General features: G+C 49.0%; 1 protein-coding gene across 2 annotated transcripts; it reads left to right on the plus strand.

The window, feature by feature from the left end:
• The first annotated feature begins 274 nt into the window (after positions 1-274).
• LOC132402612 (peptide chain release factor 1-like, mitochondrial) lies at positions 275-27101 on the plus strand. 2 transcript variants are annotated; one of them, XM_059985517.1, is made up of 8 exons: positions 275-479; positions 5648-6121; positions 14957-15036; positions 16737-16920; positions 17906-18069; positions 18921-19038; positions 21847-21983; positions 22594-27091. In XM_059985517.1, exons 1-8 carry the CDS (start codon positions 287-289, stop codon positions 22819-22821), a joined length of 1578 nt encoding a protein of 525 aa, XP_059841500.1. In that variant the 5' UTR covers positions 275-286; the 3' UTR covers positions 22822-27091. The 2 variants fall into 2 exon arrangements, with proteins under 2 accessions (XP_059841500.1, XP_059841501.1); XM_059985518.1 differs by lacking the exon at positions 5648-6121 and having other exon boundaries at positions 340-479; positions 22594-27101.
• Positions 27102-27474: the final 373 nt, after the last annotated feature.

A 27474-nucleotide genomic window follows, 5' to 3' on the forward strand; every position in this document is an offset into this window, starting at 1 on the left:
ATATACATTTTTTTAAAAATTCGCCATGACCTTAGTGGGTGTTAGAACATATTGTATAGCACAGTACACAATGTTTCGGCCCACAATGTTGTGCTGACCCTTAAAACGTGCCTCCTCCATATACCTGTCTAGTAGAGCAGACACGAAGGGACAAATGGGCTATTTCACCTATTTTCCACCATCTCCATTTTTCCTGACGCGATAAAACAGGAAAATAGGAATGAAGCATACTAGGATCATGACTTGAGGTACCCCCTGAACGATTTGAGCACTATATTTGGATGTGATGATGGCGGCAGAAAGACACCATCAGGCATTGCGGCTGGGAAAGTGCCCCATCGGTGGAAAGGACAGCAGGGAGGGGGCGGGGCTTAGCGCGGCCTGCGGATCCTCGGGCTCTACTCGCCGGTCTGACCGTCTTCTGCGGCGGATCGAGGCCGCACTCCCTGATCACGAACAGCGACTGCGCATCGTCATCGGTGAGGAGGGAGCGCCGCGCCGTGGAGAGGGAGGCTGGAGGGAGCATCACACCGTGGAGAGGGAGGCTGGAGGGAGTGTCGCACTGTGTGGGAGAGGGAGACTGGAGGGAGTGTCACATCGTGGGGGAGAGGGAGGCTGGAGGGAGCGTCACACCGTGTGGGAGTGGGAGACTGGAGGGAGTGTCACACCGTGGGGGAGAGGGCTGGAGGGAGTGTCACACCGTGGGGGAGAGGGAGGCTGGAGGGAGCGTCACACCGTGGGGGAGAGGGAGGCTGGAGGGAGTGTCGCACCGTGGGGGAGAGGGAGGCTGGAGGGAGCGCTGCAATGTGGAGGAGAGGGAAGAGGGAGCGCCGCGCCGTGGGGGAGAGGGAGACTGGAGGGAGTGTCGCACCGTGTGGGAGTGGGAGACTGGAGGGAGTGTCGCACCGTGGGGGAGAGGGCTGGAGGGAGTGTCACACCGTGGGGGAGAGGGCTGGAGGGAGTGTCACACCGTGGGGGAGAGGGAGGCTGGAGGGAGCGTCACACCGTGGGGGAGAGGGAGACTGGAGGGAGTGTCGCACTGTGTGGGAGAGGGAGACTGGAGGGAGTGTCACATCGTGGGGGAGGGAGGCTGGAGGGAGCGTCACATCGTGGGGGAGAGGGAGGCTGGAGGGAGCGTCACACCGTGTGGGAGTGGGAGACTGGAGGGAGTGTCACATCGTGGGGGAGAGGGAGGCTGGAGGGAGCGTCACACCGTGGGGGAGAGGGAGACTGGAGGGAGTGTCGCACTGTGTGGGAGAGGGAGACTGGAGGGAGTGTCACATCGTGGGGGAGAGGGAGGCTGGAGGGAGCGTCACACCGTGTGGGAGTGGGAGACTGGAGGGAGTGTCACACCGTGGGGGAGAGGGCTGGAGGGAGTGTCACACCGTGGGGGAGAGGGAGGCTGGAGGGAGTGTCACATCGTGGGGGAGAGGGAGACTGGAGGGAGTGTCACATCGTGGGGGAGAGGGCTGGAGGGAGTGTCACACCGTGGGGGAGAGGGAGGCTGGAGGGAGCGTCACCGTGGGGGAGAGGGAGACTGGAGGGAGTGTCGCACTGTGTGGGAGAGGGAGACTGGAGGGAGTGTCACATCGTGGGGGAGAGGGAGGCTGGAGGGAGCGTCACACCGTGTGGGAGTGGGAGACTGGAGGGAGTGTCGCACCGTGTGGGAGAGGGAGGCTGGAGGGAGTGTCGCACCGTGTGGGAGAGGGAGGCTGGAGGGAGCATCACACCGTGGGGGAGAGGGAGGCTGGAGGGAGCGTCACACCGTGGGGGAGAGGGAGACTGGAGGGAGTGTCGCACTGTGTGGGAGAGGGAGACTGGAGGGAGTGTCACATCGTGGGGGAGAGGGAGACTGGTGGGAGTGTCGCACCGTGTGGGAGAGGGAGACTGGAGGGAGTGTCACATCGTGGGGGAGAGGGAGACTGGAGGGAGTGTCGCACCGTGTGGGAGAGGGAGACTGGAGGGAGTGTCACATCGTGGGGGAGAGGGAGGCTGGAGGGAGCGTCACACCATGGGGGAGAGGGAGGCTGGAGGGAGTGTCTCACCGTGGGGGAGAGGGAGGCTGGAGGGAGTGTCTCACCGTGGGGGAGAGGGAGGCTGGAGGGAGTGTCACACCGTGGGGGAGAGGGAGACTGGAGGGAGTGTCACACCGGGGGGGAGAGGGAGGCTGGAGGGAGCGTCACACCGTGTGGGAGTGGGAGACTGGAGGGAGTGTCACACCGTGGGGGAGAGGGCTGGAGGGAGTGTCACACCGTGGGGGAGAGGGAGGCTGGAGGGAGCGTCACACCGTGGGGGAGAGGGAGGCTGGAGGGAGCGTCACACCGTGGGGGAGAGGGAGGCTGGAGGGAGTGTCACACCGTGGGGGAGAGGGAGGCTGGAGGGAGTGTCGCACCGTGGGGGAGAGGGAGGCTGGAGGGAGCATCACACCGTGGGGGAGAGGGAGGCTGGAGGGAGCGTCACACCGTGGGGGAGAGGGAGGCTGGAGGGAGTGTCACACCGTGGGGGAGAGGGAGACCGGAGGGAGTGTCTCACCGTGGGGGAGAGGGAGGCTGGAGGTAGTGTCGCACCGTGGGGGAGAGGGAGGCTGGAGGGAGCGTCACACTGTGGGGGAGAGGGAGGCTGGAGGGAGCGCCGCGCCGTGGGGGAGAGGGAGGCTGGAGTGTCACACCGTGGGGGAGAGGGAGGCTGGAGTGTCACACCGTGGGGGAGAGGGAGACCGGAGGGAGTGTCTCACCGTGGGGGAGAGGGAGGCTGGAGGGAGCGCCGCGCCGTGGGGGAGAGGGAGGCTGGAGGGAGTGTCACATCGTGGGGGAGAGGGAGACCGGAGGGAGCGTCACACCATGGGGGAGAGGGAGACCGGAGGGAGTGTCTCACCGTGGGGGAGAGGGAGGCTGGAGGGAGCGCCGCGCCGTGGGGGAGAGGGAGGCTGGAGGGAGTGTCACACCATGGGGGAGCGGGAGACCGGAGGGAGCGTCACACCATGGGGGAGAGGGAGGCTGGAGGGAGTGTCACACCGTGGGGGAGAGGGAGGCTGGAGGGAGCGCCACACCGTGGGGGAGAGGGAGGCTGGAGGGAGCGCCACACCGTGGGGGAGAGGGAGGCTGGAGGGAGTGTCTCACCGTGGGGGAGAGGGAGGCTGGAGGGAGTGCCACACCGTGGGGGAGAGGGAGGCTGGAGGGAGCGCCACACCGTGGGGGAGAGGGAGGCTGGAGGGAGCGTCGCACTGTGTGGGAGAGGGAGACTGGAGGGAGTGTCACATCGTGGGGGAGAGGGAGACCGGAGGGAGTGTCACACCGTGGGGGAGAGGGAGGCTGGAGGGAGCGCCGTGCCGTGGGGGAGAGGGAGGAGGGAGCGCCACACCGTGGGGGAGAGGGAGGGAAGGAGGACTGGAGAAGAGACTGGATGTCACTTGTCGGAAAGACGGGAAGAGGGATCGTCACACCAGGAGGGACAGTAATGGAGCACTGAGGGAATAGCAGTGAAACCAGCTTCACAGGCCAGAGAGGAGGAGTTGTAAGATGAGGAAGAATCATGCCGGGACGGGGAGGGTGGGGGGAGTCACATCGGAGAGGAGGAAGGAGGGAGATTCACATGGCCGAGAGGGCAGTGGAAATGGAGTGCTGAAGGAAATGCAATGAGGAGGGAGGATGCTGAAGGCAGAGGGATAACTATGGATCAGTGTACTGCAGACAGCCCATGTTACAAGTTCTGGGAGAGCTTACAGAACAGAAAGTCATTGAATTCACTGTTTATTTTACTTAGAGATACAGCACAGTATATGCCCTTCAAAATGATTTACCCAGCAACCTCCCATCCATCCAACAACCCTGATTAACACTAACCTAATCACGGGACAATTTATAATGACCGGTTAACCTACCTAGCATGGTGGACCGTGGAAGGAAACTGGAGCTCCCGGGGAAAACCCATGCATTCGCGGGGAGGATGCCGGGATTGAACTCTGAACTCCGACACCCCTTGCTGTAATAGCATTGCACTAACTGCTACTTTGCCAAGGCACCCAGTGTTCAAAGTAGATTTATTGTCAACGCACATATATGTTGGCTGGATGTACAATTATAGGGACACCACCAGGTTCAGGAACAATAATTACCCCTCACCCATTTGGCTCTTGAACCAGTTATGATAACTTCACTCAAACTCACTTGTCCCGTCATTGAATTGTTCCCACAAGTCCTTTCAAGGACTTTTCATCTCACATTCTCGATATTTATCGCTTATTTATTTTTTTATTTCTGTTTTATCATTGCACAGTTTGTACCTTGGTTGGGAGTAGTCCTTAGTTGATTCTATTATAGTTCTGGGAGTATGCCCACTAGAAAACTAATCTCACAGTGGTTTCTGGTGACCTATATGTACTTTGAGAATAAATTTACTTTGAACAACATACAAACTTCTGATTCATTTTCTTGTGGACATTCACAGTAAGTACGACCACACCCAACAGGGTGGACAAACAACCAATGTGCAAAAGGCAACAATCTGTGCAAATATAACGAAAAAACTAATAATGATAAATGAGTAAGCAATAAATATCAAGAAAATGGTTTGAAGAGTCCTTGAAAGTGAGCCCATAGGTTGTGGGAATAGTTCAGTGTTGTGGTGAGTGAAGTTGAATTGAACAAACTTTATTACTTATACAGTATCCTTCATATACATGAAGAGTAAAAATCTTTATGTTACTTCTCCATCTAAATGTGCAATTTATAGTAATTTATGATAAATAGTATGTACAATAGGACAGTCAATATAAGATAGAAATACAATTGTATCAGTGTGAATTTATCAATCTGACAGCCTGGTGGAGGAAGCTGTCTTGGAGACTTTTGGTCCTGGCTTTTATGCTGCGGTACCGTTTCCTGGATGGTAGCAGCTGGAACAGTTTGTGGTTGGGGTGACTTGGGTCCCCAGTGATTTAGAAGCCTGATGGCTGAGGGGTAATAACTGTTCCTGAACCTGGTGGTGTAGGTCCTGAGGCTCCTGTACCACCTTGCTGATGGCAGCAGTGAGAAGATGGTGGGGGTCCCTGATGATGGATGCTGCTATCCCACGTCAGAGCTCCATGTAGATGTGTTCAATGGTGGAGACGGCTTTACCCGTGACAGACTGGGCAGTATCCACTACTGTTGTGGCTGACAGGTTGTGTGCCTTGGGGATGGCATGATAATGTAGTGGTTAGTGCAAAGCTGATTATAGTGCCTGCAACCCAGGTTCAGTTCCCACCGCTGTCTGCAAACAATTTGAGGGAGGAAGGAGTTGGTTTTCCTCTTGTTGTTTTGTTGCTTGTCTGCGTTGTTCTGCTGGGCATTATGGGCATGCTATGTTGACACCAGAATGTGTGGCGACACTTGTGAGGTGCCCTTGGCACACTGTTGGGTGTGTTGGTGGTTAACACAAACGACTCATTTTACTGTGCGTTTTGGTGTACGTGTGATAAATAAATTTGAATCTTGGCTACATGCGTTTCCTCCGGGTGCTCCAGTTTCCTCCCATGTTCCAAAGAGGTGCGGGTTAGTAAGTTCGGGGCATGCTATGTTGGCGATGCTTCCTCTGTCTGTGTCGTTGCTGCTTTCCACGGGACTGTTCGATGTACACGTGGCAAATACAAAGCTCATTTAATCCGCAGGTCAGGGATCTCTGGAAGCTCTGCTCTTGGTGGAATCCCATCACAAAACTGCAGGACCACATGAGAAAAACATGTTCAGTGCCGGGCGGACGTTACTGGACTTTGCCTGTGGCCACCTTCGCGCAGGCCGGTGCCTCGCCAAGCTCCAGCCCTGGTGCGTGAGGAAGGCTATCCACCTGAAGATGGGGCTCGGCACGTCCAGGCCTCTCGACCCCGCAGGCCCGTCCCGCGCTCGCACCGTGGAGGAGCTGTTTAGCCAGAGCTCACTGCAGGGCTACCTGAGGGAGCTGGAGCGGGAGTACGCGGAGTCGCTGGAGAGACTCGCTGGCTGCCGGGCGCCCCCCGGGCTGGAGAGTGACGACACGACCAGGGAGGTGCAGAGGCGAGTGGGCGAGCTAGCGCCGGTGGTGAACGAACTGCTGCAGCTGAGGGCCAAGGAGCAGGAGCTACGAGACATTGAGAGCCTGCTGGAAGGTGAGCAACGCGCACGGTAGCACTTTACACCATCGACAATCGCGATCGGGCTTCAATCCCCTCTGTGTCTGTAAGATGTTCGTACGTTCTCTCCGTGACCGCACGAGACGAGGGGGTCTAACTGCCCGTACCCATGCTGAGTAGTTCTGTGGCACTATGTGAGGACAACCCCTCATCTCTCAGTTCCACTCAACATCCCCCTTCTAACACATCTATCCGTGGCCTTCTCAACTGCCCTGTCACGATGAGGCCACAGGTCGCATCTGGAAATTCCAGTTGGCGGACGATTTCCCTCCACGCCGCTCTGACATATTGGGAAATCATGTACTCAGCAAGTTACAACAGTGATTTGCCATCACCATCTCTTGCAATGGATGCCCTGGACGTCTATGTGCCTTGTCTCCACCAACGCCTGCTGGCCTGCCTTCTTGACCATTGGACCACTAATCGGTCTCCTCCGCTCCGTCTGCCAGGCCAGACTTCACACGCTGGGATAGGCAAATGGAGGGGTAGCACCTCTGATGGGGGCATCTGCTGTGCCGTTTCAGGGCAACTCAGCTACCTATGGTCCCCACCTGGTGCTCAGCTCTTTTACCTTGGCTACAAGTAGCTGCAGCACGCGCGGTGGCCACACCCCTGTAAACCATCTTGGCTGACAGGCCAAACCAGGTGAGGGTAGCTGACGGGTTTTCAACCCTTGGTGAGGTGGGGGATATGAAGGAGCAACACCTCATATTCTGCCTGGGTAGCCTCCAACTTAGTGGCCTGAATGTTGATTTCTCAAATTTCCAGTAACTTGTCCACCCTCTCCCCTTTCTCAATTTTTCCATTCCCCTTTCTGCCCACCCTCCTCCTTTCCTTTCTTCCATTCTCCTCTCCTATCAGATTCCTTCTTCAACTTCCAGCTATTCACTTCATCCCCTCCTCCCTCCCCCACCCACCTCACCTGGTCTCACCTATCACATGCCAGCTTGTATTGCTTCCCTCTTATTCTGGCTTCTGCCCCCTTCCTTTCCAGTCCTCAACCTGAAACATCGACTGCTTATTCATTTCCATAGTTGCTGAGATCCTCCAGCAGTTTAATCATTGAAACATACAGTGATCCCATAAGATAAGATGGACCATAAGATATAGGAGCAGAATTAGGCCATTTGGCCCATCAAGTCTGCTCTACCATTCAATCATGGGCTGATCTAATTTTTCCAGTCATCCCCACTCCCCTGTCTTCTGTCCATACCCTTTGATGCCCTGGCTAATCAAGAACCTATCTATCCCTGCCTTAAATACACCCAAAGACTTGGCCTCCACAGCCGCTCATGGCAACAAATTCCACAGATTTACCACCCTCTGACTGAAGTAATTTCTCTGCATCTCTGTTTGAAACGGATGTCCTTCAATCCTGAAGTTGTACTGTCATGTTCTAGAATCCCCTACCATGGGAAATAACTTTGCCATATCTAATCCGTTCAGGCCTCTTAACATTCAGAATGTTTTTATGAGATCTCCCCCCTCATTCCCCTGAACTCCAGGGAATACAGCCCAAGAGCTGCCAGACGTTCCTCATACAGTAACCCTTTCATTCCTGGAATCATTCTCCTGAATCTTCTCTGAACCCTCTCCAATGTCAGTATATCCTTTCTAAAATAAGGAGCCCAAAACTGCACACAATACTCCCAAGTGTGGTCTCAGGAGTGCCTTACAGAACCTCAACATCACATCCCTGCTCTTATATTCTATACCTCTAGAAATGAATGCTAACATTGCATTTGCCTTCTTCACTACCGACTCAACTGAAGGTTAACCTTTAGAGTATCCTGCACAAGGACTTCCAAGTCCCTTTGCGCCTCTGCATTTTGAATTCTTTCCCCATCTACATAATAGTCTGCCCGTTTATTTCTTCCACCAAAGTGCATGATCATACACTTTCCAACATAGTATTTCATTTGCCACTACTTTGCCCAATCCCCTAAACTATCGAAGTCTCACTGCAGGCTCTGTTTCCTCAACACTGCCTGCTCCTCCACCTATCTTTGTATCATCGGCAAACTTAGCCACAAACCTATTAATCCCATAGTCCAAATCATTGACGTACATCATAAAGAACAGCAGTCCCAGCACCGACCCCTGTGGAACTACACTGGTAACCGGCAGTCTGCCAGAATAGGATCCCTTTATTCCCACTCTCTGTTTTCTGCCAACCAGCCAATGCTCCACCTGTGCTAGTAACTTCCCTGTAATTCCATGGGCTCTTATCTTGCTAAGCAGCCTCACCTGCGGCACCTTGTCAAAGGCAAAGATTCTGATTCTAACTGGAATCATAAAGTACAGCACAGAACCAGGCCCTTCAGCCCATCTAGTCAGCGCCAAACAGTTAAATCCCATCGACCTGCGCTGGGACCATAGCCCTCCATACCCCTACCATCCATGTACCTACCCAAGCTTCTCTTAAACATTATAAAAGTAGAATTTAATAAAGCTGTAATATATCTTGTTAACATTTCACTCACCAGACTTTCTGTTACCACGATGCAATGCATAGAATATTTACTTATTTATTCAGGGTCTGGGCATCACGTCATGCAGTGGTGTTTATTGCCCCTCAGAAATTTCCCTGAAGTGTCAGCCACATTGATGGAATCTGGAGTGCGATCACTTGAGTTGAGTGTGATGTTCTCCTAAGGGGTTGTTTATTGGTCGGTGCTCATTTGGTTGTCTGGACCAATCTGAGATCCACATGTACTGGTACAGCGTGGGCAAGAGTAAGTGGGGCTGTGGTTAGTGGTTGGGCCAATAATGCAGAAGGTGCAGGATCGGATCATTCCACAGAGGAAGAAAGATCCTAAGGGGAGTAAGGGGCGGCCGTGGCTGACGAGGGAAGTAAAGAACAGTATAAAAATAAAAGAGAAGAAGTATAACATAGCAAAGATGAGCGGGAAGCCGGAGGACTGGGAAGCTTTTAAAGAGCAACAGAAGGTAACAAAAAAAGCAATACGCGGAGAAAAAATGAGATACAAAGGTAAACCAGCCAAGAATATAAAGGACGATAGTAAAAGCTTTAGGTATGTGAAAAGCAAAAAAATAGTTAAGACCAAAATTGGGCCTTTGAAATCAGAAACAGGTGAATTTATTATGGGGAACAAGGAAATGGCAGATGAGTTGAACAGGTACTTTGGATCTGTCTTCACTAGCGAAGACACAAACAATCTCCCAGATGTAATAGTGACCAAAGAAACTAGGGTAATGGATGAATTGAAGGAAATTTATATTAGGCAAGAAACGGTGTTGGATAGACTGTTGGGTCTAAAGGCTGATAAGTCCCCGGGACCTGATGGTCTGCATCCCAGGGTACTTAAGGAGGTGGCTCTACAAATCGTGGACGCATTGGTAATCATTTTACAATGTTCTATAGATTCAGGATCAGTTCTTGCGGATTGGAGGGTGACTAATGTCCCACTTTTCAAGAAAGGAGGGAGAGAGAAAACAGGGAATTATAGACCGGTTAGCCTGATGTCAGTAGTGGGAAGATGTTGGAGTCAATTATAAAAGAGGAAATTATGACACATTTGGATACCAGTAGAAGGATCAGTCCGAGTCAGCATGGATTTATGAAGGGAAAATCATGCTTGACTAATCTTCTGGAGTTTTTTGAGGATGTAACTATGAAAGTGGACAAGGGAGAGCCAGTGGATGTAGTGTACCTGGACTTCCAGAAAGCTTTTGATAATGTCCCACATAGGAGATTAGTGGGCAAAATTAGGGCACATGGTATTGGGGACAGAGTACTGACATGGATTAAAAATTGGCTGGCTGACAGGAAACAAAGAGTAGTGATTAACAGGTCCCTTTCGGAATGGCAGGCTGTGACCAGAGGGGTACCACAAGGTTCGGTGCTGGGACCACAGCTGTTTACAATATACATTGATGATTTAGATGAAGGGATTAAAAATAACATTAGCAAATTTGCCAATGACGCAAAGCTGTGTGGCAGTGTGAAATGTCAGGAGGATGTTATGAGAATGCAAGGTGACTTGGACAGGTTGGGTGCGTGGGCAAATGTATGGCAGATGCAGTTTAATGTGGATGAATGTGAGGTTATCCACTTTGGTGGCAAGAACAGGAAGGCAGATTACTATCTACATGGAGTCAAGTTAGGAAAAGGGGAAGTACGACAAGATCTAGGTGTTCTTGTACATCAGTCAATGAAAGCAAGCATGCAGGTACAGCAGGCAGTGAAGAAAACTAATGGGATGCTGGCCTTTATAACAAGAGGAATTGAGTATAGGAGTAAAGAGGTCATTCTGCAGCTGTACAGGGCCCTGGTGAGACCCCACCTGGAGTATTGTGTGCAGTTTTGTTCTCCAAATTTGAGGAAGGACATTCTTGCTATTGAGAGAGTGCAGCGTAGGTTCACAAGGTTAATTCCCGGAATGGCGGGACTGTCATATGTTGAAAGATTGGAGCGGCTGGGCTTGTATACACTGGAATTTAGAAGGATGAGAGGGGATCTGATTGAAACATATAAGATTATTAAGGGATTGGACATGCTGGAGGCAGGAAGCATGTTCCTGCTGATGGGTGAGTCCAGAACTAGAGGCCACAGTTTAAGAATAAGGGGTAGGCTATTTAGAACAGAGATGCGGAAAAACTTTTTCACCCAGAGAGTGGTGGATATGTGGAATGCTCTGCCCCAGAAGGCAGTGGAGGCCAAGTCTCTGGATGCTTTCAAGAGAGAGTTAGTTAGAGCTCTTATAGATAGCAGGGTCAAGGGATATGGGGAGAGGGCAGGAATGGGGTACTGATTGTGTATGATCAGCCATGATCGCAGTGAATGGCGGTGCTGGCTAGAAGGGCCGAATGGCCTACTCCTGCACCTACTGTCTATTGTCTTTTGGTTGTTCTGTCTCATGGCTGCCACTTGTCCTCTGTGGCACAGTGGAGGTTGTTCTCCTGTAGTGCATGTACCCTCATGAACAAACTTCCTCCAGGTGTATCTTTTGAGTGTAATGTCTTCCCAGTTTTCAGATGTCATGGTGGATTTCTTCAGGCTGATTCTCGGTTGAGATTCAAATGAATCTCTAAGAGTTGTATATTGACCTTCCCTCAACTGGATCGGTTTGAGGAGATGCGAGTTAGGCGTCCGGATAATATAGCCTGTCAATCAGAGTAGGAGTAACATTATTTAATTTACTTAGAGATACAGTGTGGAACAGATCCTTTCAGCCCACTGAGCTGCAGCACCCAGCAAGCCACTGATTTAATTCTATGCTAATATCAGGACAATTTACAATGACCAATTACAGTACTACCCAGAACATCTTTGGAACGTGGGAGGAAACCAGAGCACCTGGAGGAAATCCACACGGTCACGGGGAGAATATTTAAACTCCTGACAGACAGTGGCGAGAACCGAACTCGAGTTGCTGGTGCTGTAAAGCATTACGCTAACCGCTGCACTACTGTGCTTTATCATGGTGGAGAGGTTGTTCACGTTGACCTCCTCCAGTATGCTGGTGTTAGTGCGTCTATCCCTTCAGCTGAACCTCAAAGTCCTTCATAGGGATTTTTGATGGTGTTGTTCCAGTGGCCCATGACTTAGATCCAGACAGTAACATAGGAAAGAAGGACGACTGCTCTATAACCCAAAAGGTTTGTTTGGACTTGCAGGTCGTGTTCTTCAAGGCTGCCATGGTAGTAGAGCAGTTAACATGATGTTACTACAGCTCAGGGCATCGGAGTTCAATTCCAATGTTGTCTGTAAAAAGTTTGTACGTCCGTCATCCTTCTCGTGGGCCTATGGGTTTCCTCGGTGTGCTCCAGTTTCCTCTCGCAGTCTACAGAGGTACCTGTTAATAAGTTAATTGATCATTGTAAATTGTCCTGTGATTAGGCTACGGTTAAGCCAGTGGTTGCTGGGGGGTGTGGCTCATTGGGCCAGAAATGCCTGTTCCATGCTTTATTTCTAAATATCAATATTAACTATTTTATAGACAATAGATGCAGCAGTAGACCATTCAGCCCTTCGAGCCTGCACCGCCATTCTGAGATCATGGCTGATCATCTACTATCAATACCCCGTTCCTGCCTTGTCCCCATATCCTTTGATTCCCCTATCCATAAGATACCTATCTAGCTCCTTCTTGAAAGGATCCAGAGAATTGGCCTCCACTGCCTTCTGAGGCAGTGCATTCCACACCCCCACAACTCTCTGGGAGAAGAAGTTTTTCCTTAACTCTGTCCTAAATGAACTACCCCTTATTCTTAAACCATGCCCTCTGGTACTGGACTCTCCCAGCATCTGGAACTTATTTCCTGCCTCTATCTTGTCCAATCCCTTAATAATCTTATATGTTGCAATCAGATCCCCTCTCAATCTCCTTAATTCCAGCGTGTACGAGCCCAGTCTCTCTAACCTCTCTGCGTAAGACAGTCTGGACATCCCAGGAATTAACCTTGTGAATCTACGCTGTATTTCCTCTACAGCCAGGATGTCCTTCCTTAACCCTGGAGACCAAAACTGTACACAGTACTCCAGGTGTGGTCTCACCAAGGCCCTGTACAAATGCAAAAGGATTTCCTTGCTCTTGTACTCAATTCCCTTTGTAATGAAGGCCAACATTCCATTAGCCTTCTTCACTACCTGCTGCACTTGCTCATTCACCTTCAGTGACTGATGAACAAGGACTCCTAGATCTCTTTGTATTTCTCCCTTACCTAACTCTACACTGTTCAGATAATAATCTGCCTTCCTGTTCGTACTCCCAAAGTGGATAACCTCACACTTATTCACATTAAAGGTCATCTGCCAAGTATCTGCCCACTCACCCAGCCTATCCAAGTCACCCTGAATTCTCCTAACATCCTCATCACATGTCACACTGCCACCCAGCTTAGTATCATCAGCAAACTTGCTGATGTTATTCTCAATGCCTTCATCTAAATCGTTAACATAAATTGTAAACAGTTGTGGTCCCAATACCGAGCCCTGTGGCACCCCACTAGTCACCACCTGTCATTCCCAGAAACACCCATTCACCGCTACCCTTTGCTTTCTATCTGCCAACCAGTTTTCTATCCATGTCAATGTCTTCCCCCCAATGCCATGAGCTCTGATTTTACCCACCAATCTCCTATGTGGGACCTTATCAAATGCCTTCTGAAAATCGAGGTACACTACATCCGCTGGATCTCCCTTGTCTAACTTCCTGGTTACATCCTCGAAAAACTCCAATAGATTAGTCAAGCATGATTTGCCCTTGGTAAATCCATGCTGGCTCGGCCCAATCCTATCACTGCTATCTAGCTATGCCACTATTTCATCTTTAATAATGGACTCTAGCATCTTCCCCACTACTGATGTTAGGCTGACAGGATGATAGTTCTCTGTTTTCTCCCTCCCTCCTTTCTTAAAAAGTGGGATAACATTAGCTATTCTCCAATCCTCAGGAACTGATCCTGAATCTAAGGAACATTGGAAAATGATTACCAATGCATCCACAATTTCCAGACCCACCTCCTTTAGTACCCTAGGATGCAGACCATCTGGACCTGGGGATTTGTCATCCTTCAGTCCCATCAGTCTACTCATCACCGTTTCCTTCCTAATGTCAATCTGTTTCATTTCCTCTGTTACTCTGTGTCCTTGGACCATCCATACATCTGGGAAATTGCTTGTGTCTTCCCTAGTGAAGATAGATCTAAAATACTAATTAAATTCTTCTGCCATTTCTGTGTTTCCCATAACAATTTCACCCAATTCATTTTTCAAGGGCCCAACATTGTTCTTAACTATCTTCTTTTTCTTCACATGCCTAAAAAAGCTTTTGCTATCCTTTATATTCCTGGCTAGCTTGCATTCGTACTTTATTTTTTCTCCCTGTATTGCCTTTTTAGTTAAGTCCTGTTGTTCCTTAAAAGTTTCCCAATCATCTGTCTTCCCACTCACCATAGCTCTGTCATATTTCTTTTTTTTAATGCTATGCAATCTCTGACTTCCTTTGTCAACCACTGTGGCCCCTTTCCCCCCTTTGAATCCTTCCTTCTCCGGGGGATGAACTGATTTTGCACCTTGTGCATTATTCCCAAGAATATCTGCCATTGCTGTTCCACTGTCTTTTCTGCTAGGATATCCATCCATTTAACTTTGGCCAGCTCCTCCCTCATGGCTCCATAGTCTCCTTTGTTCAACTGCAACACTGACACCTCCGAGCTGCCCTTATCCTTCTCAAATTGCAGATAAAAACTTATAATATTATGGTCACTCCCTCCTAATGGCTCCTTTACTTCAAGATCGCTTATCAAATCCTGTCCATTACACAACACTAAATCTAGAATAGCCTTGTCCCTGGTCGGCTCTCGTATAAGCTGTTCCAAGAATGCATCCCGTAGGCACTCTACAAACCTGATTCTCCCAGTTCACCTGCATGTTGAAATCCCCCATAACTACTGCGACATTACCTTTGCCACATGCCAATGTTAACTTCCTATTCCACTTGCACCCAATATCCATGCTACTGTTTGGTGGCCTGTAGACAACACCCATTTGGGTCTTTTTGCCCTTACAGTTCCTCAGTTCTATCCATACAGACTCTACTTCTCCTGATCCTATGTCCCCCCCTTGCAAAGGACTGAATCTCATTCCTCACCAACAGGGCCACCCCACCTTAAATTTTCCTTAAACGTCGGTTATAGCCCAGCCTGGTAGATCCCCTCCACTGAGCAAAGATAGTGAGGTTCTTTGGCAGACTCTGAGCTGGCGGTGGCGGGGGGAGCTAAATGTTCTCTAGATGGCAGGTGAAGTCAGGGCATGGGAGACGACACACTGTTTCTGCGTTGCAGATGACGACGCAGATCTGAAGCGGCTGGCAGAGAGTGAAGAGAGTGGTTGCCAGGCAACGATCCAGGGCCTGAAAACCAAGGTAAGACTAGCTCTCGTCTCCTGCTGGTATTCAGAACCTGAATCGCAATCAGGTTTATTATCACTAGCATATGACGTGAAATTTGTTGCTTTGCGGTACATTGTAATACGTAAAAATCTATAAATTACAGTAAGAAGCATATATAAAAATAAAATAAGCAGAGCAAAAAGAGTGCAAAAAAACACCCCACACAAAAATAGTGAGATGTTATTCATGGGTTCATTGTCCATTCAGAAATGTAATGGTGAAGGGGGAAGAAACTGTTGCTGAATCATTGAATGTGTGTCTTCACGTTCCTGTACCACCTCCTTGATGTCAACAGTGAAAAGAGGGCATATCCTGGGTGATAGGGCTCCTTAATGGCAGATGTCTCCTTTTGAAGGTATCCTGAATGCTGGGGACAACTTTCTGCAGTTTTTTCTGATCCTGTGCAGTGGCCCCTCCTTACCAGACTTTCTGTCAAAGTGCTGGAAAACTGAGGGAACTGGGAACAAGAAGGAACATTTGGCTGGGCTGTCATTTCTAATATCTTTTAATATATTTGTGGATGTCTCATTAAAGATGTGGAAGCTGTAGGGTGTTTTGTTGCTGACATTGTGGACATGCTATGTTGGTGTAGCAACACTTGAGGGCTCCCTCCAGCAAAACTTTACCTTGTGTTGTTTGTTAGCGGAAACAATGCATTTCGCTGTATCTTGTGATGCATGTGATGAATAAATGAATCTGACTATAGATTAATATAACTAATCAAGTTCAAGTTTATTGTCATTCGACCATACACGTGTTTACAGCTAAGTGAAGCCAGTGTTCCTCAGGGACCAATGTGGAAAACACAATGCATATATCAGATAATGATGCCGAAGCCTCTGTTGATCAGGGTTGACCATGAACGTTGTGTTCTAGCTGTCTAGATACGCAGGTCTGGGCAGTAAAATATGGAGAGCAAGCTGTTGCCCATGTAGCAAGCTCCCCCTCTCTGCGCATCTGATGAATGCAAAGGAACGGCAGAGACCGATGCAGTTTGTCACCAGCAGCGTCGCAGGAGTCGCCAGCCAGCGTTAAACTCAACTTCAGGCTCCAGTTCTTGATTTGTTTCCCCTCAGGGTTTACTCCCAAAGCCTTCCACGTGAGTCAGTATAGCCGCAAGGCAAAGGAGTTTTCCTTCTCCTAGCTGATCTGCCCACCACGACTGACGAGTCCCATCTGTCAGAAGTGACTGGTCTTCAGGTGCCAGTAACCCACCTTTGCCCCTTCTCCTGTCAGTAGAAACAGTTCTGCCAGGTTTGGTAGCTAAGCCACACGAGAAGGCCAGGAGCTGGACTTGGTTGTCAGAGGCCTTTTGAAACACACACCATTAGGAGCATTTAATAGGTAGTGGGACCTTAAACCCACTACCACCCCCAGACACAACAACCTTAAGGAACATACAGCACATAAAATAATATTAGCACAATAATATGAACAGATAATAAATTATTCTGTAGATGTCCAAGTTGACATGAAGTGCGTATATGCCATATAGTTAAACAGTATAATACCACCGGCATTGAAATGCCACCTGGCTGCACGTTGTTTTCTGCTTCTTTCCCCTGTCTCAGCTGCTGCTGGAGGAGGAGAAAGAAGCAACATTTGATGTATCGGAGCTGGGTGGCCTCATGCCCAAGTCCCGGTGCTGAGAACCCTCTTCTCCTCATTTGCAGATCCTTTCTCTCCTGATTCCCTCGGAAGAGGCGAGTAACAACGACCTGATTCTGGAGGTGACAGCAGGTGTCGGCGGACAGGAGTCCATGCTGTTTGCTGCAGAAATGTTCGAAATGTACCAGGGCTACGCAGCCTACAAGCACTGGGTCTTTGACGTGCTGGACTACCGTCGCAGTGAGCTAGGTAGGGACCGTGTTTGTCGCTGAGAGATGAACTTTAAACCCGACCTATCTTACTGTCTTCTTCTCTCCTTAACGCCCTCCAGCCCCAGTGCCCTCTGACATGCTGGCTTGTCCTGTCTTGGACCCTTGTCCCTTCTTCTTGCTCTCATCCATTGAAACCCCACGATCCCTCTCATCCCTCTTCTCCTCCTCCCTCTTGTGCCTCTTTCCCCCTCCCCCCGTCCATTGGGGATGGTCCAGAGGAGGTTCACAAGGGTTAACATATGAGGAACGTTTGGTGGCTCTGGGCCTGTAGCCACTGGAGTTGAGAAGAACGAGGGGAGATGTCGTTGAAACCTCTTATTCTGCCTCGTCCCATTGACCCGTACCTGGACCATAGCCCTCCATCCACATATGCATCCAAACTTCAGTCAAACCCCAGCCACCACTTCTGCTGGCAGCTCATTCCACACTGTCACCACCCTCTGAGTGAAGAAGTTCCCCCACTGATTCCCCTTAAACATTTCACCTTTCACCCTAAATCTATGACCTCCAGTTGCAGTCCCACCCAACGTCAGTGGGGAAAAAGCCAGCTTGCATTTACCTTCATCGTTCTGAATACCTTTATCAAATCTCCCCTCGTTCTCTGACTCAACCTTTCCCTATAAACTCAGATCCTCAAGTCCCAGCAACATCCTTGTGATCTTATTTATTTCTTTAGAGATACAGCACTGTAACAGGCCCTTGCAGCCCCCAATACCATGCCCCACAGTTACTCCCACGTGACTAATTAACCCATAATCTCTGGAATGTGTTCAGAAACCAGAGCACCCAGGGAGAACATACAAACTCCACACAGGCAGCGGCGAGAATTGAACCCGGGCCATTGGTGCTGTAGTAGCATTACGCTACCGTTCTGTACTCTTCCGATCTTGTAGATATTTTGTATATAATGTTTACGTTGTGCCTGAACTGGCGGTAAAGGAATTTTCCTTCTCTCCCTGCAGGGGGTCTGCGGCACGCTGTTGCCAGCGTGAGTGGTGAGGGGAGCTATGGACGCCTGATGTACGAGGGAGGAGTTCACCGAGTTCAGAGGATCCCCAGAACCGAGAGGCAAGGCAGGATTCACACCAGCACCATGACTGTGGTGGTGTTACCCCAGCCCACCGAGGTATCCGCTCTGCTTTATACGCTGCCACCCTCTCCACCCTCTCTCTGCTGAGCTGACAGAAAACTCCCAAAGGTCAGGATTGGCTGAGTTGTATTAGCATCAAGCTCCTTAGTGAAAGCAGCCACTGAGTTGCCCACATACTGTCCCGTCACACGTTTCCAGCGGCTCTGGTTAAATCCAGAGTCCAACTGCCCCATCGCACATTTCAACTTCACCTTCAAGTTTATTGACATCTGTACGTATATACATCCCATTGAAATAGCATTTTTCCAGACCACATGCACCCACGTAACATAAAACAATTCTACCACAACTATCTCAGTAAGATATAATTCAAAATGCATGTAGCATGCAGCAGAGGTAGACAGTAAACAGCTCGCTGTCCTAGTGACGAGACCTCGGTGGTGACAGAGTATTCGTTAGTCTCGCAACCTGAGGAAAGAAGCTCAGTCTGGCAGTCCCATTGCTGATGCTCCTGTATCTCCTTCCTGATTGTGGGATGGGTGGTAGGGATCCTCAACAACGTTTTGAGCCCTTTATCTGCAATACTCTGTAAAAGTCACAAATGGTGATCCCTGGTGATCCTCTCGGCAGATTTTACTGTCCTCACAATGCCTCGCAGCTTCCGTACCACGCGATGATGCAGTCAGACGGAACACTCTCAGAACAGAATCACAAGGTAGCAGTGATGAGAGAGCATGGCCGGGATGGTGAGGGTCCTTGACGATGGACGCTGCTTTTTTTGTGGCAGTGCTCCTTGTAGATGTGCTGAATAACGGGGAGGGATTTTCCTGTGATGGACTGGGCCATTCCCACAACTTTCTGTAGACTTTTGGTATTGCTCTCCTCAGATTGAGCTGACGATCAGCCCAAAGGACCTGCGGATCGAAACGAAGCGAGCGAGTGGGGCAGGGGGTCAACATGTGAACACAACGGACAGCGCAGTCCGAATCCTCCACATCCCGACTGGTAAGGGGCGTTCCCTGGAGTTCAGGCAGCTCTGATCCCCGTGGACAGGGAACCACAGTCACTCCGATGGGAAGACTCACTCCTTAAATAATATGACAACAGCTTTGACTTTTCTCTGAGGGTCAGGTGGTAAAGAAGGCATCTGGAACACTTGCTTTTAATGGACAGGGTGATGAGTGCAGGGATGTCATTTTACAACTGTGCAAGACATGGGTGAGACTACATTTGGGGTATTTAAAAATTAGAAATATAACCACGAGATTCTGCAGGTGCTGGAAATTGAGAGCAACACACAACATGCTGGGGGAGCTCAGCAGGTCAGGCAGCATCTATAGAAATGAACAAACAGCCAGCGTTTCAGGTCGAGACTCCTCATCAGGACTGGATAGGGAAGGAGAAGTCAGAATGGAAAGGTTGTGGGAGGGGAAGAAGGCCAGGTGGGTAGGAAGGGTAAAGGGCTGGAGAAGAAGGAATCTGATAAGAGAGGAGAGTGGACAATGGGAGAAAGGGAAGGAGGAGGGGACCTAGGGAGTGGTGATAGGCAGGTGTGGAGAAGAAGTAAGAGGTCAGAGTGGGTAGTAGAAGGGCGGGGAGAAATTGATGTTCATGCCATCAGGTTGGAGGTTACCTTAACGGAATATGAGGTATTGCTCCTCCAACCTGAGAGTGGCCTCATTGTGGCAGAAGAGGAGGCCATGGACTGACATGTCGGTAGCTTCATTTGTCACATGTACGTTAACGACCAACACAGTCCGAGGATGGCCAAACCCACAGTTGTCAGCATATCCACAACTCACTAACCAGTACATCTTTGGAATGTTGCTAAGGACAGACCTTACCATAAGACCATTAGATATAGGAGCAGAATTAGGCCATTTGGCCCATCGAGTCTGCTCCGACATTTCATGGCTGATCCAATTTGCCTCTCACCCCAATCTCCTTTCTTCTCTCCAGTTCCCTTCATGCCCCGACCAATCAAGAATTTATTAACTTCTGCCTTAGATGTATATAAAATCTTGGCCTCCGCAGCTGCCTGTTGCAAAGCATTCCAAAGATTCACCACTCTCCGGCTTGAGAAATTCCTCCCCATCTTTGTTCTGAAAGGACACCCCTCTATTCTAAGGCTGTGTCTTCTGGTCATAGACTCTCCCACCATAGGAAACGTCCTCTCCACATCCACTCTTATCAAGGCCTTTCACCATTTGAAAGGTTTCAGTGAGGTCACCTCTCATTCTGAATTCCAGTGAATATGACCCAGAGCCATCAGTTTCTCTTCATATGACAAATCATTCAAACCTGGAGTTATTGAACCTTCTCCAATTTCAAAATGTTCTTTCTAAGGGGCCCAAAACTGCTCACAAACCTCCATGTGAGGCCCCACCAGTGCTTTATAAAGTCTCAACATTACCTCCTTGCTTTTTATATTCTAGTCCTTTTGAAATGAATGCTAACATCACATTTACTTTCCTCACTATAGACTCAACCTACACGCACTAAAGGTTAATTTGCAGGTTGAGTCTCTAGTGAGGGAAGTACAACCATACCATTAATCTCCCATCTCAGGGTGCTGAATGATGAAGGCCAATGTGCCAAAGGCCTTCTTCATCACCATATCTCCCAGTGGCTGCATTTTCGGGGAACCATGTCTGTGTAGTCCAAGACCCCTCTTCTACAACACTCAGAGTCTGACTGTTCATTGTGAAAGTCTGCCCTTGTCTTTCCAAAGTACGATACCTCATACTTATCTGAATCAAACTCCATTTACCATTTCATTAGACCAGAAGACATCAAAGTAGAGTTAATTAATTTAACCCATCAAGCCTGCTCAGATAATTCCACCATGACTGATTTATTATCCCTGTCAACCCCATTCTCCTGCCTCCCTCTGTAACCTTTGACACCCTGACTAATCAAGAACCAATCAACCTCCACTTTAACTATATCCAATGACGTGGCCTCCACAGCCATCTGTGGCAATGAATTCCACAGATTCATCACTCTCTGGCTGAAGAAATTCCTTCTCATCTTTGTTCTAAATGGATGCCCCTCTACTCTGAGGCCATGTGCTCTGGTTCTAGACTTCCCAAATATAGGAAACTTCCTTTCCACATCTGTTCTATCCTGGCCTTTCAATATCCGATAGGTTTCAATGAGATCCACCCTCATTCTTCTAAGCTGCAGTAAGTACAGGCCTAGAGCCACGTACCCAACTGATCAAACTCCCTCAGTAAATCCTGAGAATATTTTTTTGCTGTCAATGCCACCACTAACATTATTGTCATCTGTATATGTACCAATGATCACCTATACATTCGGTTTGATGGCTCTGGGCTTGTTCTCGCTGGAGTTCAGAACACAGCAGTGATCTCATTCAAACCTATTGAATATTTGAAGGCCTTCATACAGTGGACATAGAGAGGATGCTTCCTATAGTGGGGCAGTCTAAGACCAGGGGGCACAGTCTCAGAATAGGTGGATGCCCTTTTAGAATGGAGAGGAGGAGCAATTTCTTTAGCCAGAGAGTGGTGAATCTGTGGAATTCATTGCCACAGGGGTTTGTGGAGGCCAAGCAACTGGGTATATTTAAAGTGGAGGTTAATAGGTTTTTGATTAGTGAGGGTGCAAAGGTTAATAGGAGAAGGCAAGAGGAAGGGGTGACAGGGATAGTAAATCAGCCATGTTGAAATGGCAGAGCAGATTCAATGGGCCAAATGGTCTAATTCAGCTCCTGTGTCGTATGGTGAACATTCTCGGTATACATGAGAAATGGCGATGGGCCCCTGAGCTTGTGTGTCTGTCACTGGGCAGGTGTGGTGTCAGAGTGCCAGCAGGAGCGGTCCCAACTGCGGAATCGCGAACGGGCCATGCAGATGCTGCGAGCCAAGCTCTACGGCAGGAAGCTGGAGGAGGAGACGAGCAGACGGCAGCATGCTCGCAGTATTCAGGTAGGCTCTGGGTACCTCCCTCCAGTCTGTGACCCCTTCTCCTGACCTCTCCATCTGCTATTCCCTCCCCCCGACCTCTTCATTTGCCAATCCTTTCCCGACCCACCCCCCCATTGTTGACCCCTCACCCCCAACCTCCTTTCTCTGACCCATCCCACCAGCTCCCCCTCCTATCCGTGTCCCTCTCCCCTGACCCGCACCTCGTGTCCATGTCCTCTCCCCAACCTAACTCTCCAGCTCCCCCTTCCATCTGTGTCCACTCCCCCGACCCATGTTTCTCTCCCCAAACCACCCCTCCGGAATCATCTCCTGTCTGCATCTCTTGCCTCCAACCAACCCCTCAGGTACCCTCTGTGTTGTCCTGGTACCTTACCCTCTGACCTTGACCCACCTGCCAGTTCATCCCGGTACCTACCTTCTATTCTTGACCCACCACCTAGTAACCCCTCTCATTCCTGTTCCTAACCCACCATGGCATTTCCTCATCCCCATCTTTGTCTGTGCCTGTGACCCCTCCTGACCCACCCATAGACTCGATGGGCTGAAGGGCCATTTCCATGCTGAAGTGCCCTTTGACCCTATGACTCTCTGCACCTTTTCCTTTCACCAGATTGGGACCAGGGGAAGATCAGAAAAAATCCGAACCTACAACTTTCCACAGGACAGGGTTACAGATCATCGGATCGGCAAATCGCTCTACAACCTAAAGGACTTCATGCTGGGGGAAGAGCTTCTGGATGAGATGATTGAGGAGCTGAGAAGCCTCATTGACACTGAACATCTCCTCGAGTTCCTGGAGAGCATGCAGAGACAGCAGAATAGATCAGGGGATCGGTGACGATCTTTCAAAACTCCAATAAAATTGGACTTGATATGCTCCGATTGATTTTAGAGTAATTGCTTCGTAGAACACTACAGCACAGAAACAGGTCCACTGGCCCATCAGGTCTGTGCTGAACTGTTATTCTGCCTAGTCCAAGCAACCTGCACGTGGACCGTAGCCTTCCCATCCATGTACTTATCCAAACTTTTCTGAATGTTGCAGTCAACCCCACATCCACCACTTCTGCTGGCAGCTCATTCCACACTCACACCAGCCTTTGACTGAAGAAGTTTCCACTCAGGTCCCCCTTAAATATTTCACTTTTCGCCCTTAACCCATGACCTCTAGTTCTAGTCTCACCCAGCCTCAGTGGAAAAAGCCTGCTTGCATTTACCTTTTCTATACCCCTCATAATTTAATGTAGCTCCATCAAATCTCCCCTTGTTCTTCTACACTCCAGGGAATAAAGTCCTAACCCATTCATTCTTTCCCTATAACTCAGATGCTTAAGTCCCAGCAACATCTTTGTAAATTCTTTCCTGGAGGTAGGTGACCAGAACTGCACACAATACTCCATATTAGGCCTCACCAAAATCTAATGCAAGTTCAATGTAACATCTCGGCTCCTGCACTCAGTAATTTAATTTATGAAGGCCAATGTGTCAAGAGCTCGCTTTATGACCTTATCTACTTGTGATGCCACTTTGAATGAATTGTGGACCTGTATTCCCAGATCCCTTTCTTCCACCACACTGTGTACTCTGGCCTGGTTGGTCCTCCCAAAGTGCAACACTTCACACTTGTCTGCATTAAGTTCTATCTGCCATATTTCACAACATCTTTCGAGCTGCTCCAGATCCCGCTGCAAGCCCTGATAGTCTTCCTCACTACACTCCCAGTCTTGGTGTCCACAAATTTGCTTCATCACTGTCCATTTTGATTCTCCGCTGCCTGTCTTGCTCCTCGGTGGCTGTAGACCTTGCCCCAGTCTTGCTACCTTAGTTATTCCAATAGACCTTGTCGTGTCTCAGCCCAAATTACCCTCAATGAACCTCGAGTTTGGCCAAAAGTGCACTGTTGTAGTCTTCACCTATGATCCCACTCCTACTTGTAAGTTTCGTTCATCTCCTCTTCCCACTCATGTTCCTTGTGTTGTGGTTCCCACCAGAACCATGCCCACACTCTGGTGTGACCCATCAACCACTGAGATCTCTGTAGTCCTCTGGTTCAGCCCGTTGATTGTCCCCAGATTTAATGGCTTCACCCTTGGTGACAGAATCTTTGTTTGCCTGGGGCCTGAGCCCTCGAATTTCCTCTTTGATCTCTGCTCCCTCTCTCTTCTCCTGTTTGGCTATTCACTATGGGGTCATCTTCTCTGAGATTTCCTTGCATGGCTCAGAGTTAGTCTTCAGAAAATGTCCCCGTGGAGCATATTATTGAACATCGGATTCAGATTCATTTACTTCACAAACAACATACCCAAAGGGTGTGTTGGGGGCAGCCCACCAGTGTCTCCACACATTCCGGTGCCAATGGAGCATATCCACAATGCTCAGCAGAACAACACCAAACACAAGTGACAAAGCAACAACAACAACAGTAAATCAAGCCCTGTTCCTCCTCACACGGACAGTCATCCAACTCCGGTCCCCAGGCTTTGGCTGTCGGGCCTTGACCTCCACTAACCTTTGGGCTTTGATCTTCTGTGTCAAGCCTAGGACTAGCCAATGACAAGACCCCGAACTCTAGACTTGAACTGCGGGCTTTACAACTCACCAGCCCTCGTGTCTCCTGCTTGCACAGACTTCCAATTCCACAAACCACCAACCTGGGACAGCCCAACATCCACGGCTGTCCTTCATCATGGATCCACATCACAGGACTTCGAGTGTGGAGTAGAGGCCGAGACTCCGGACGTCCATAAGACACAAGCAGAATTGGGCCATTCAGCCCATTGAGTCTGCTCTGCCACTCCATCATGGCTGATCTATTATCCCTCTCAACCCCATTCTCCTGCCTTCTCCCCATAACTTTTGATGCTCTTACTAATCAAGAACCTATCAACCTTCACTTTAAATACTCAGTTACATGGCCTCCAAGGCGTGTGTGGCAATGAATTCTACAGATTCACTACCCTCTGGCTAAAGCAATTCCTCCTCATCTCTGTTCTAAATGGTCATCCCTCTATTTTGAGGCTGTGCCCCCGGTCCTAGACTTACCCCATTATAGGAAACATCCTCTCCACATCCATTCTATGGAGGCCTTTCGATATTCGATAGGTTTCAATGAGATCCACCCTCATTCGTCTAAACTCCAGTGAGTACAAGTCCAGATCCATCAAAGGCTCCTCATACTTTAACCCTTTCATTCCTGTGAACCTCCTCCTGACCCTTTACCCCATGTCTACATCACTACTTTGAACATGGAGCGCAGAGCGCTGGCCGAGACCAAGATGCATAACACACACACACACACACACACACACACAACACATAAAGTGATATTACCACAAATAAATTAACAAATAATAATTTGCATTTACAAGACAAGTTAAAGAAAAGTAAACATTATAACGATACTGGTGCTTCATAAGTAAAGAGACCCCAGTGGTGTCAGGGAGTTCAGTTGTCTCACGGCCTGGGAGATGTTGTTTCATGTCCTGCCAGTCTTTATCCTAATGCTACAGTACCTCCTGCCGAATAGTAGGGGGTCAAGGAGATTGTTGGATAGATGAGACAGGTCATTGACGATGCTAAGTGCCCCTGATAAATATACCTGACGGGTGGAAGAGGAACACCGATGGTAGTTTTATTCATATCACACGTACTGGAGTAGAGTGGAAAAACTTTGTTCGGCATGTGATCCATACTTGATAAAACAGTGTACGATATGATAAGAGGCATTGATAGAGAAGACAGGCGGCGTCTTTTTCCTAGTGTGGCAGAGGCTAATACTGGTGGTTGGAGCAAAGTTTAGGAGGTATGTCAGAGTGTTGTTTTTTTACACAGAGCGGTGGGTGTCTGGAATGCCCTACCAGGAGTGAAGGTAGAGGCAGAAACATTAGGGACATTTGAAAGACTCTTAGATAGACACATGGATGACAGAAAAATGGAAGGTTCCGTGGGAGAGCACAGTTAGATTGACCTTGGAGTAGGTTAAAAGGTCAGCACAACATTGTGGGCCGAAGGGCCTGTCCTGTATGTACTGTTCGATGTTCATAGATATGATTTCCTCACATCAGTGCATTGAGCTGATATATGAGAAAACAATACCAGAATGCAGAATATATTGTTACAGTGACAAACTCTTTGGGCTTGTGCAGGGCTCCGAGCTTTTCAGAGCACCTGAACAGGTTTGTTGTTGGGTAATGAGAGTCATTAATCATTTAGAGTTTCTTGTGTTTTCTCCAAGCGACTCTCTCTCTCTGTAATGCAGTCTCCTGGTGTTTCCTGATTAAATTCCGTTTGATCGGCTCGGGGATTCTGTGTATTACTTGTGGCAGACCTGCTCTGTCAAATGTTATTTGTATTATTTAAGCGGACGTCCGTTTAGCACTAATCAAAAGCTCCTGGTTTTGAGAATGTTGCTTCTCGCAGTGTCGCTCGGTCAAGCCACTGACGTCCTTTTAGAATTATTATGAATAAACTCTTGTTCACTGTCTCTACATGGGAGTTTGTCTTTCCCATGCACTTGGGTTCCAATATTGCCAATGCACATCCTGATGATGTGTCTACTTTGCCTAATTGCCTTGGAATTGGAATAGATTTATTATTGTCACACGTGCCGAGAAACAGTGTGTCCGTATGCTTGTCTGTATAGATCAGGTCATTGCACAGTGCACTGAGGTAGGACAAGGGAAAACAGTAACAGAATGCAGAATAAAGTGTTACGGTTACAGAGAAAGTACAGTGTAGGTAGACAATAAGGTCCAAAGCCACAGGATAGATTGTTCAAATTTATTATCAAAGTATCCATGCAGATGACCAGGAAACAAAGAAAAACCATGGAGATTGTTCAAAGAAAAACATCAAAACACCCTCACACACAAAAAAATTCTAACAAATCATGCCAATCTGAGACTTATCAGGATGTTGCCTGGATTGGAAAACAAGTCTTATGAGACAAGGTTAGCAGAGCTGGGACTTTTCTCTTTGGAGCGTAGAAGGATGAGAGGGTACTTGATAGAAGTCTACAAGATTATGAGAGGCATAGATATGGTGGGTAGCCAGTACCTGTTTCCCAGGGCACCAACAGCAAACACCAGAGGGCATATGTACAAAATTAAGGGAGGGAAGTTTAGGGGTTTTTTACACAGAGGGTTGTGGGTGCCTGGGATGAGTTGCCAGAGATGGTGGTGGAGGCTAAAACATCAGGGGTATTTAACAGCCTCTTGGACAGGCACATGGATGAAAGAAAAATAGAGGGTTACAGGGTAGTGTGGGTTTAGTACTTTTTTTAAGGAATATATGGGTCAGCACACCATCAAGGGCTGAAGGGCCTGTACTGTGCTGTAGTGTTCTAGTGTTGGGGTCTTTGATTATGGTAGTGTCTTACTGAGGCGGAGAGAAATGTGCATCTTGCAGGGGGACCTGTAGATGGCGGTGGTCCCATACACCTGCTGCACTCATCCTCGATGGCAGAGGTTTGGGAGGTGCTGTCAAAGTGCAA

The sequence above is a fragment of the Hypanus sabinus genome, chromosome 12, assembly GCF_030144855.1.
Source record: "Hypanus sabinus isolate sHypSab1 chromosome 12, sHypSab1.hap1, whole genome shotgun sequence".
Taxonomy (NCBI): Eukaryota; Metazoa; Chordata; class Chondrichthyes; order Myliobatiformes; family Dasyatidae; genus Hypanus; species Hypanus sabinus.

What these genes read in the sequence shown, in the direction of transcription:
- LOC132402612 (XM_059985517.1), top strand. Translation starts at nt 287, where the DNA reads ATGATGGCGGCAGAAAGACACCATCAGGCATTGCGGCTGGGAAAGTGC. An exon ending in GCGACTGCGCATCGTCATCG is followed by an intron (nt 480 to 5,647) that starts GTGAGGAGGGAG and finishes TTTAATCCGCAG; the next exon opens with GTCAGGGATCTCTGGAAGCT. An exon ending in AGCATGCTCGCAGTATTCAG is followed by an intron (nt 21,984 to 22,593) that starts GTAGGCTCTGGG and finishes TCCTTTCACCAG; the next exon opens with ATTGGGACCAGGGGAAGATC.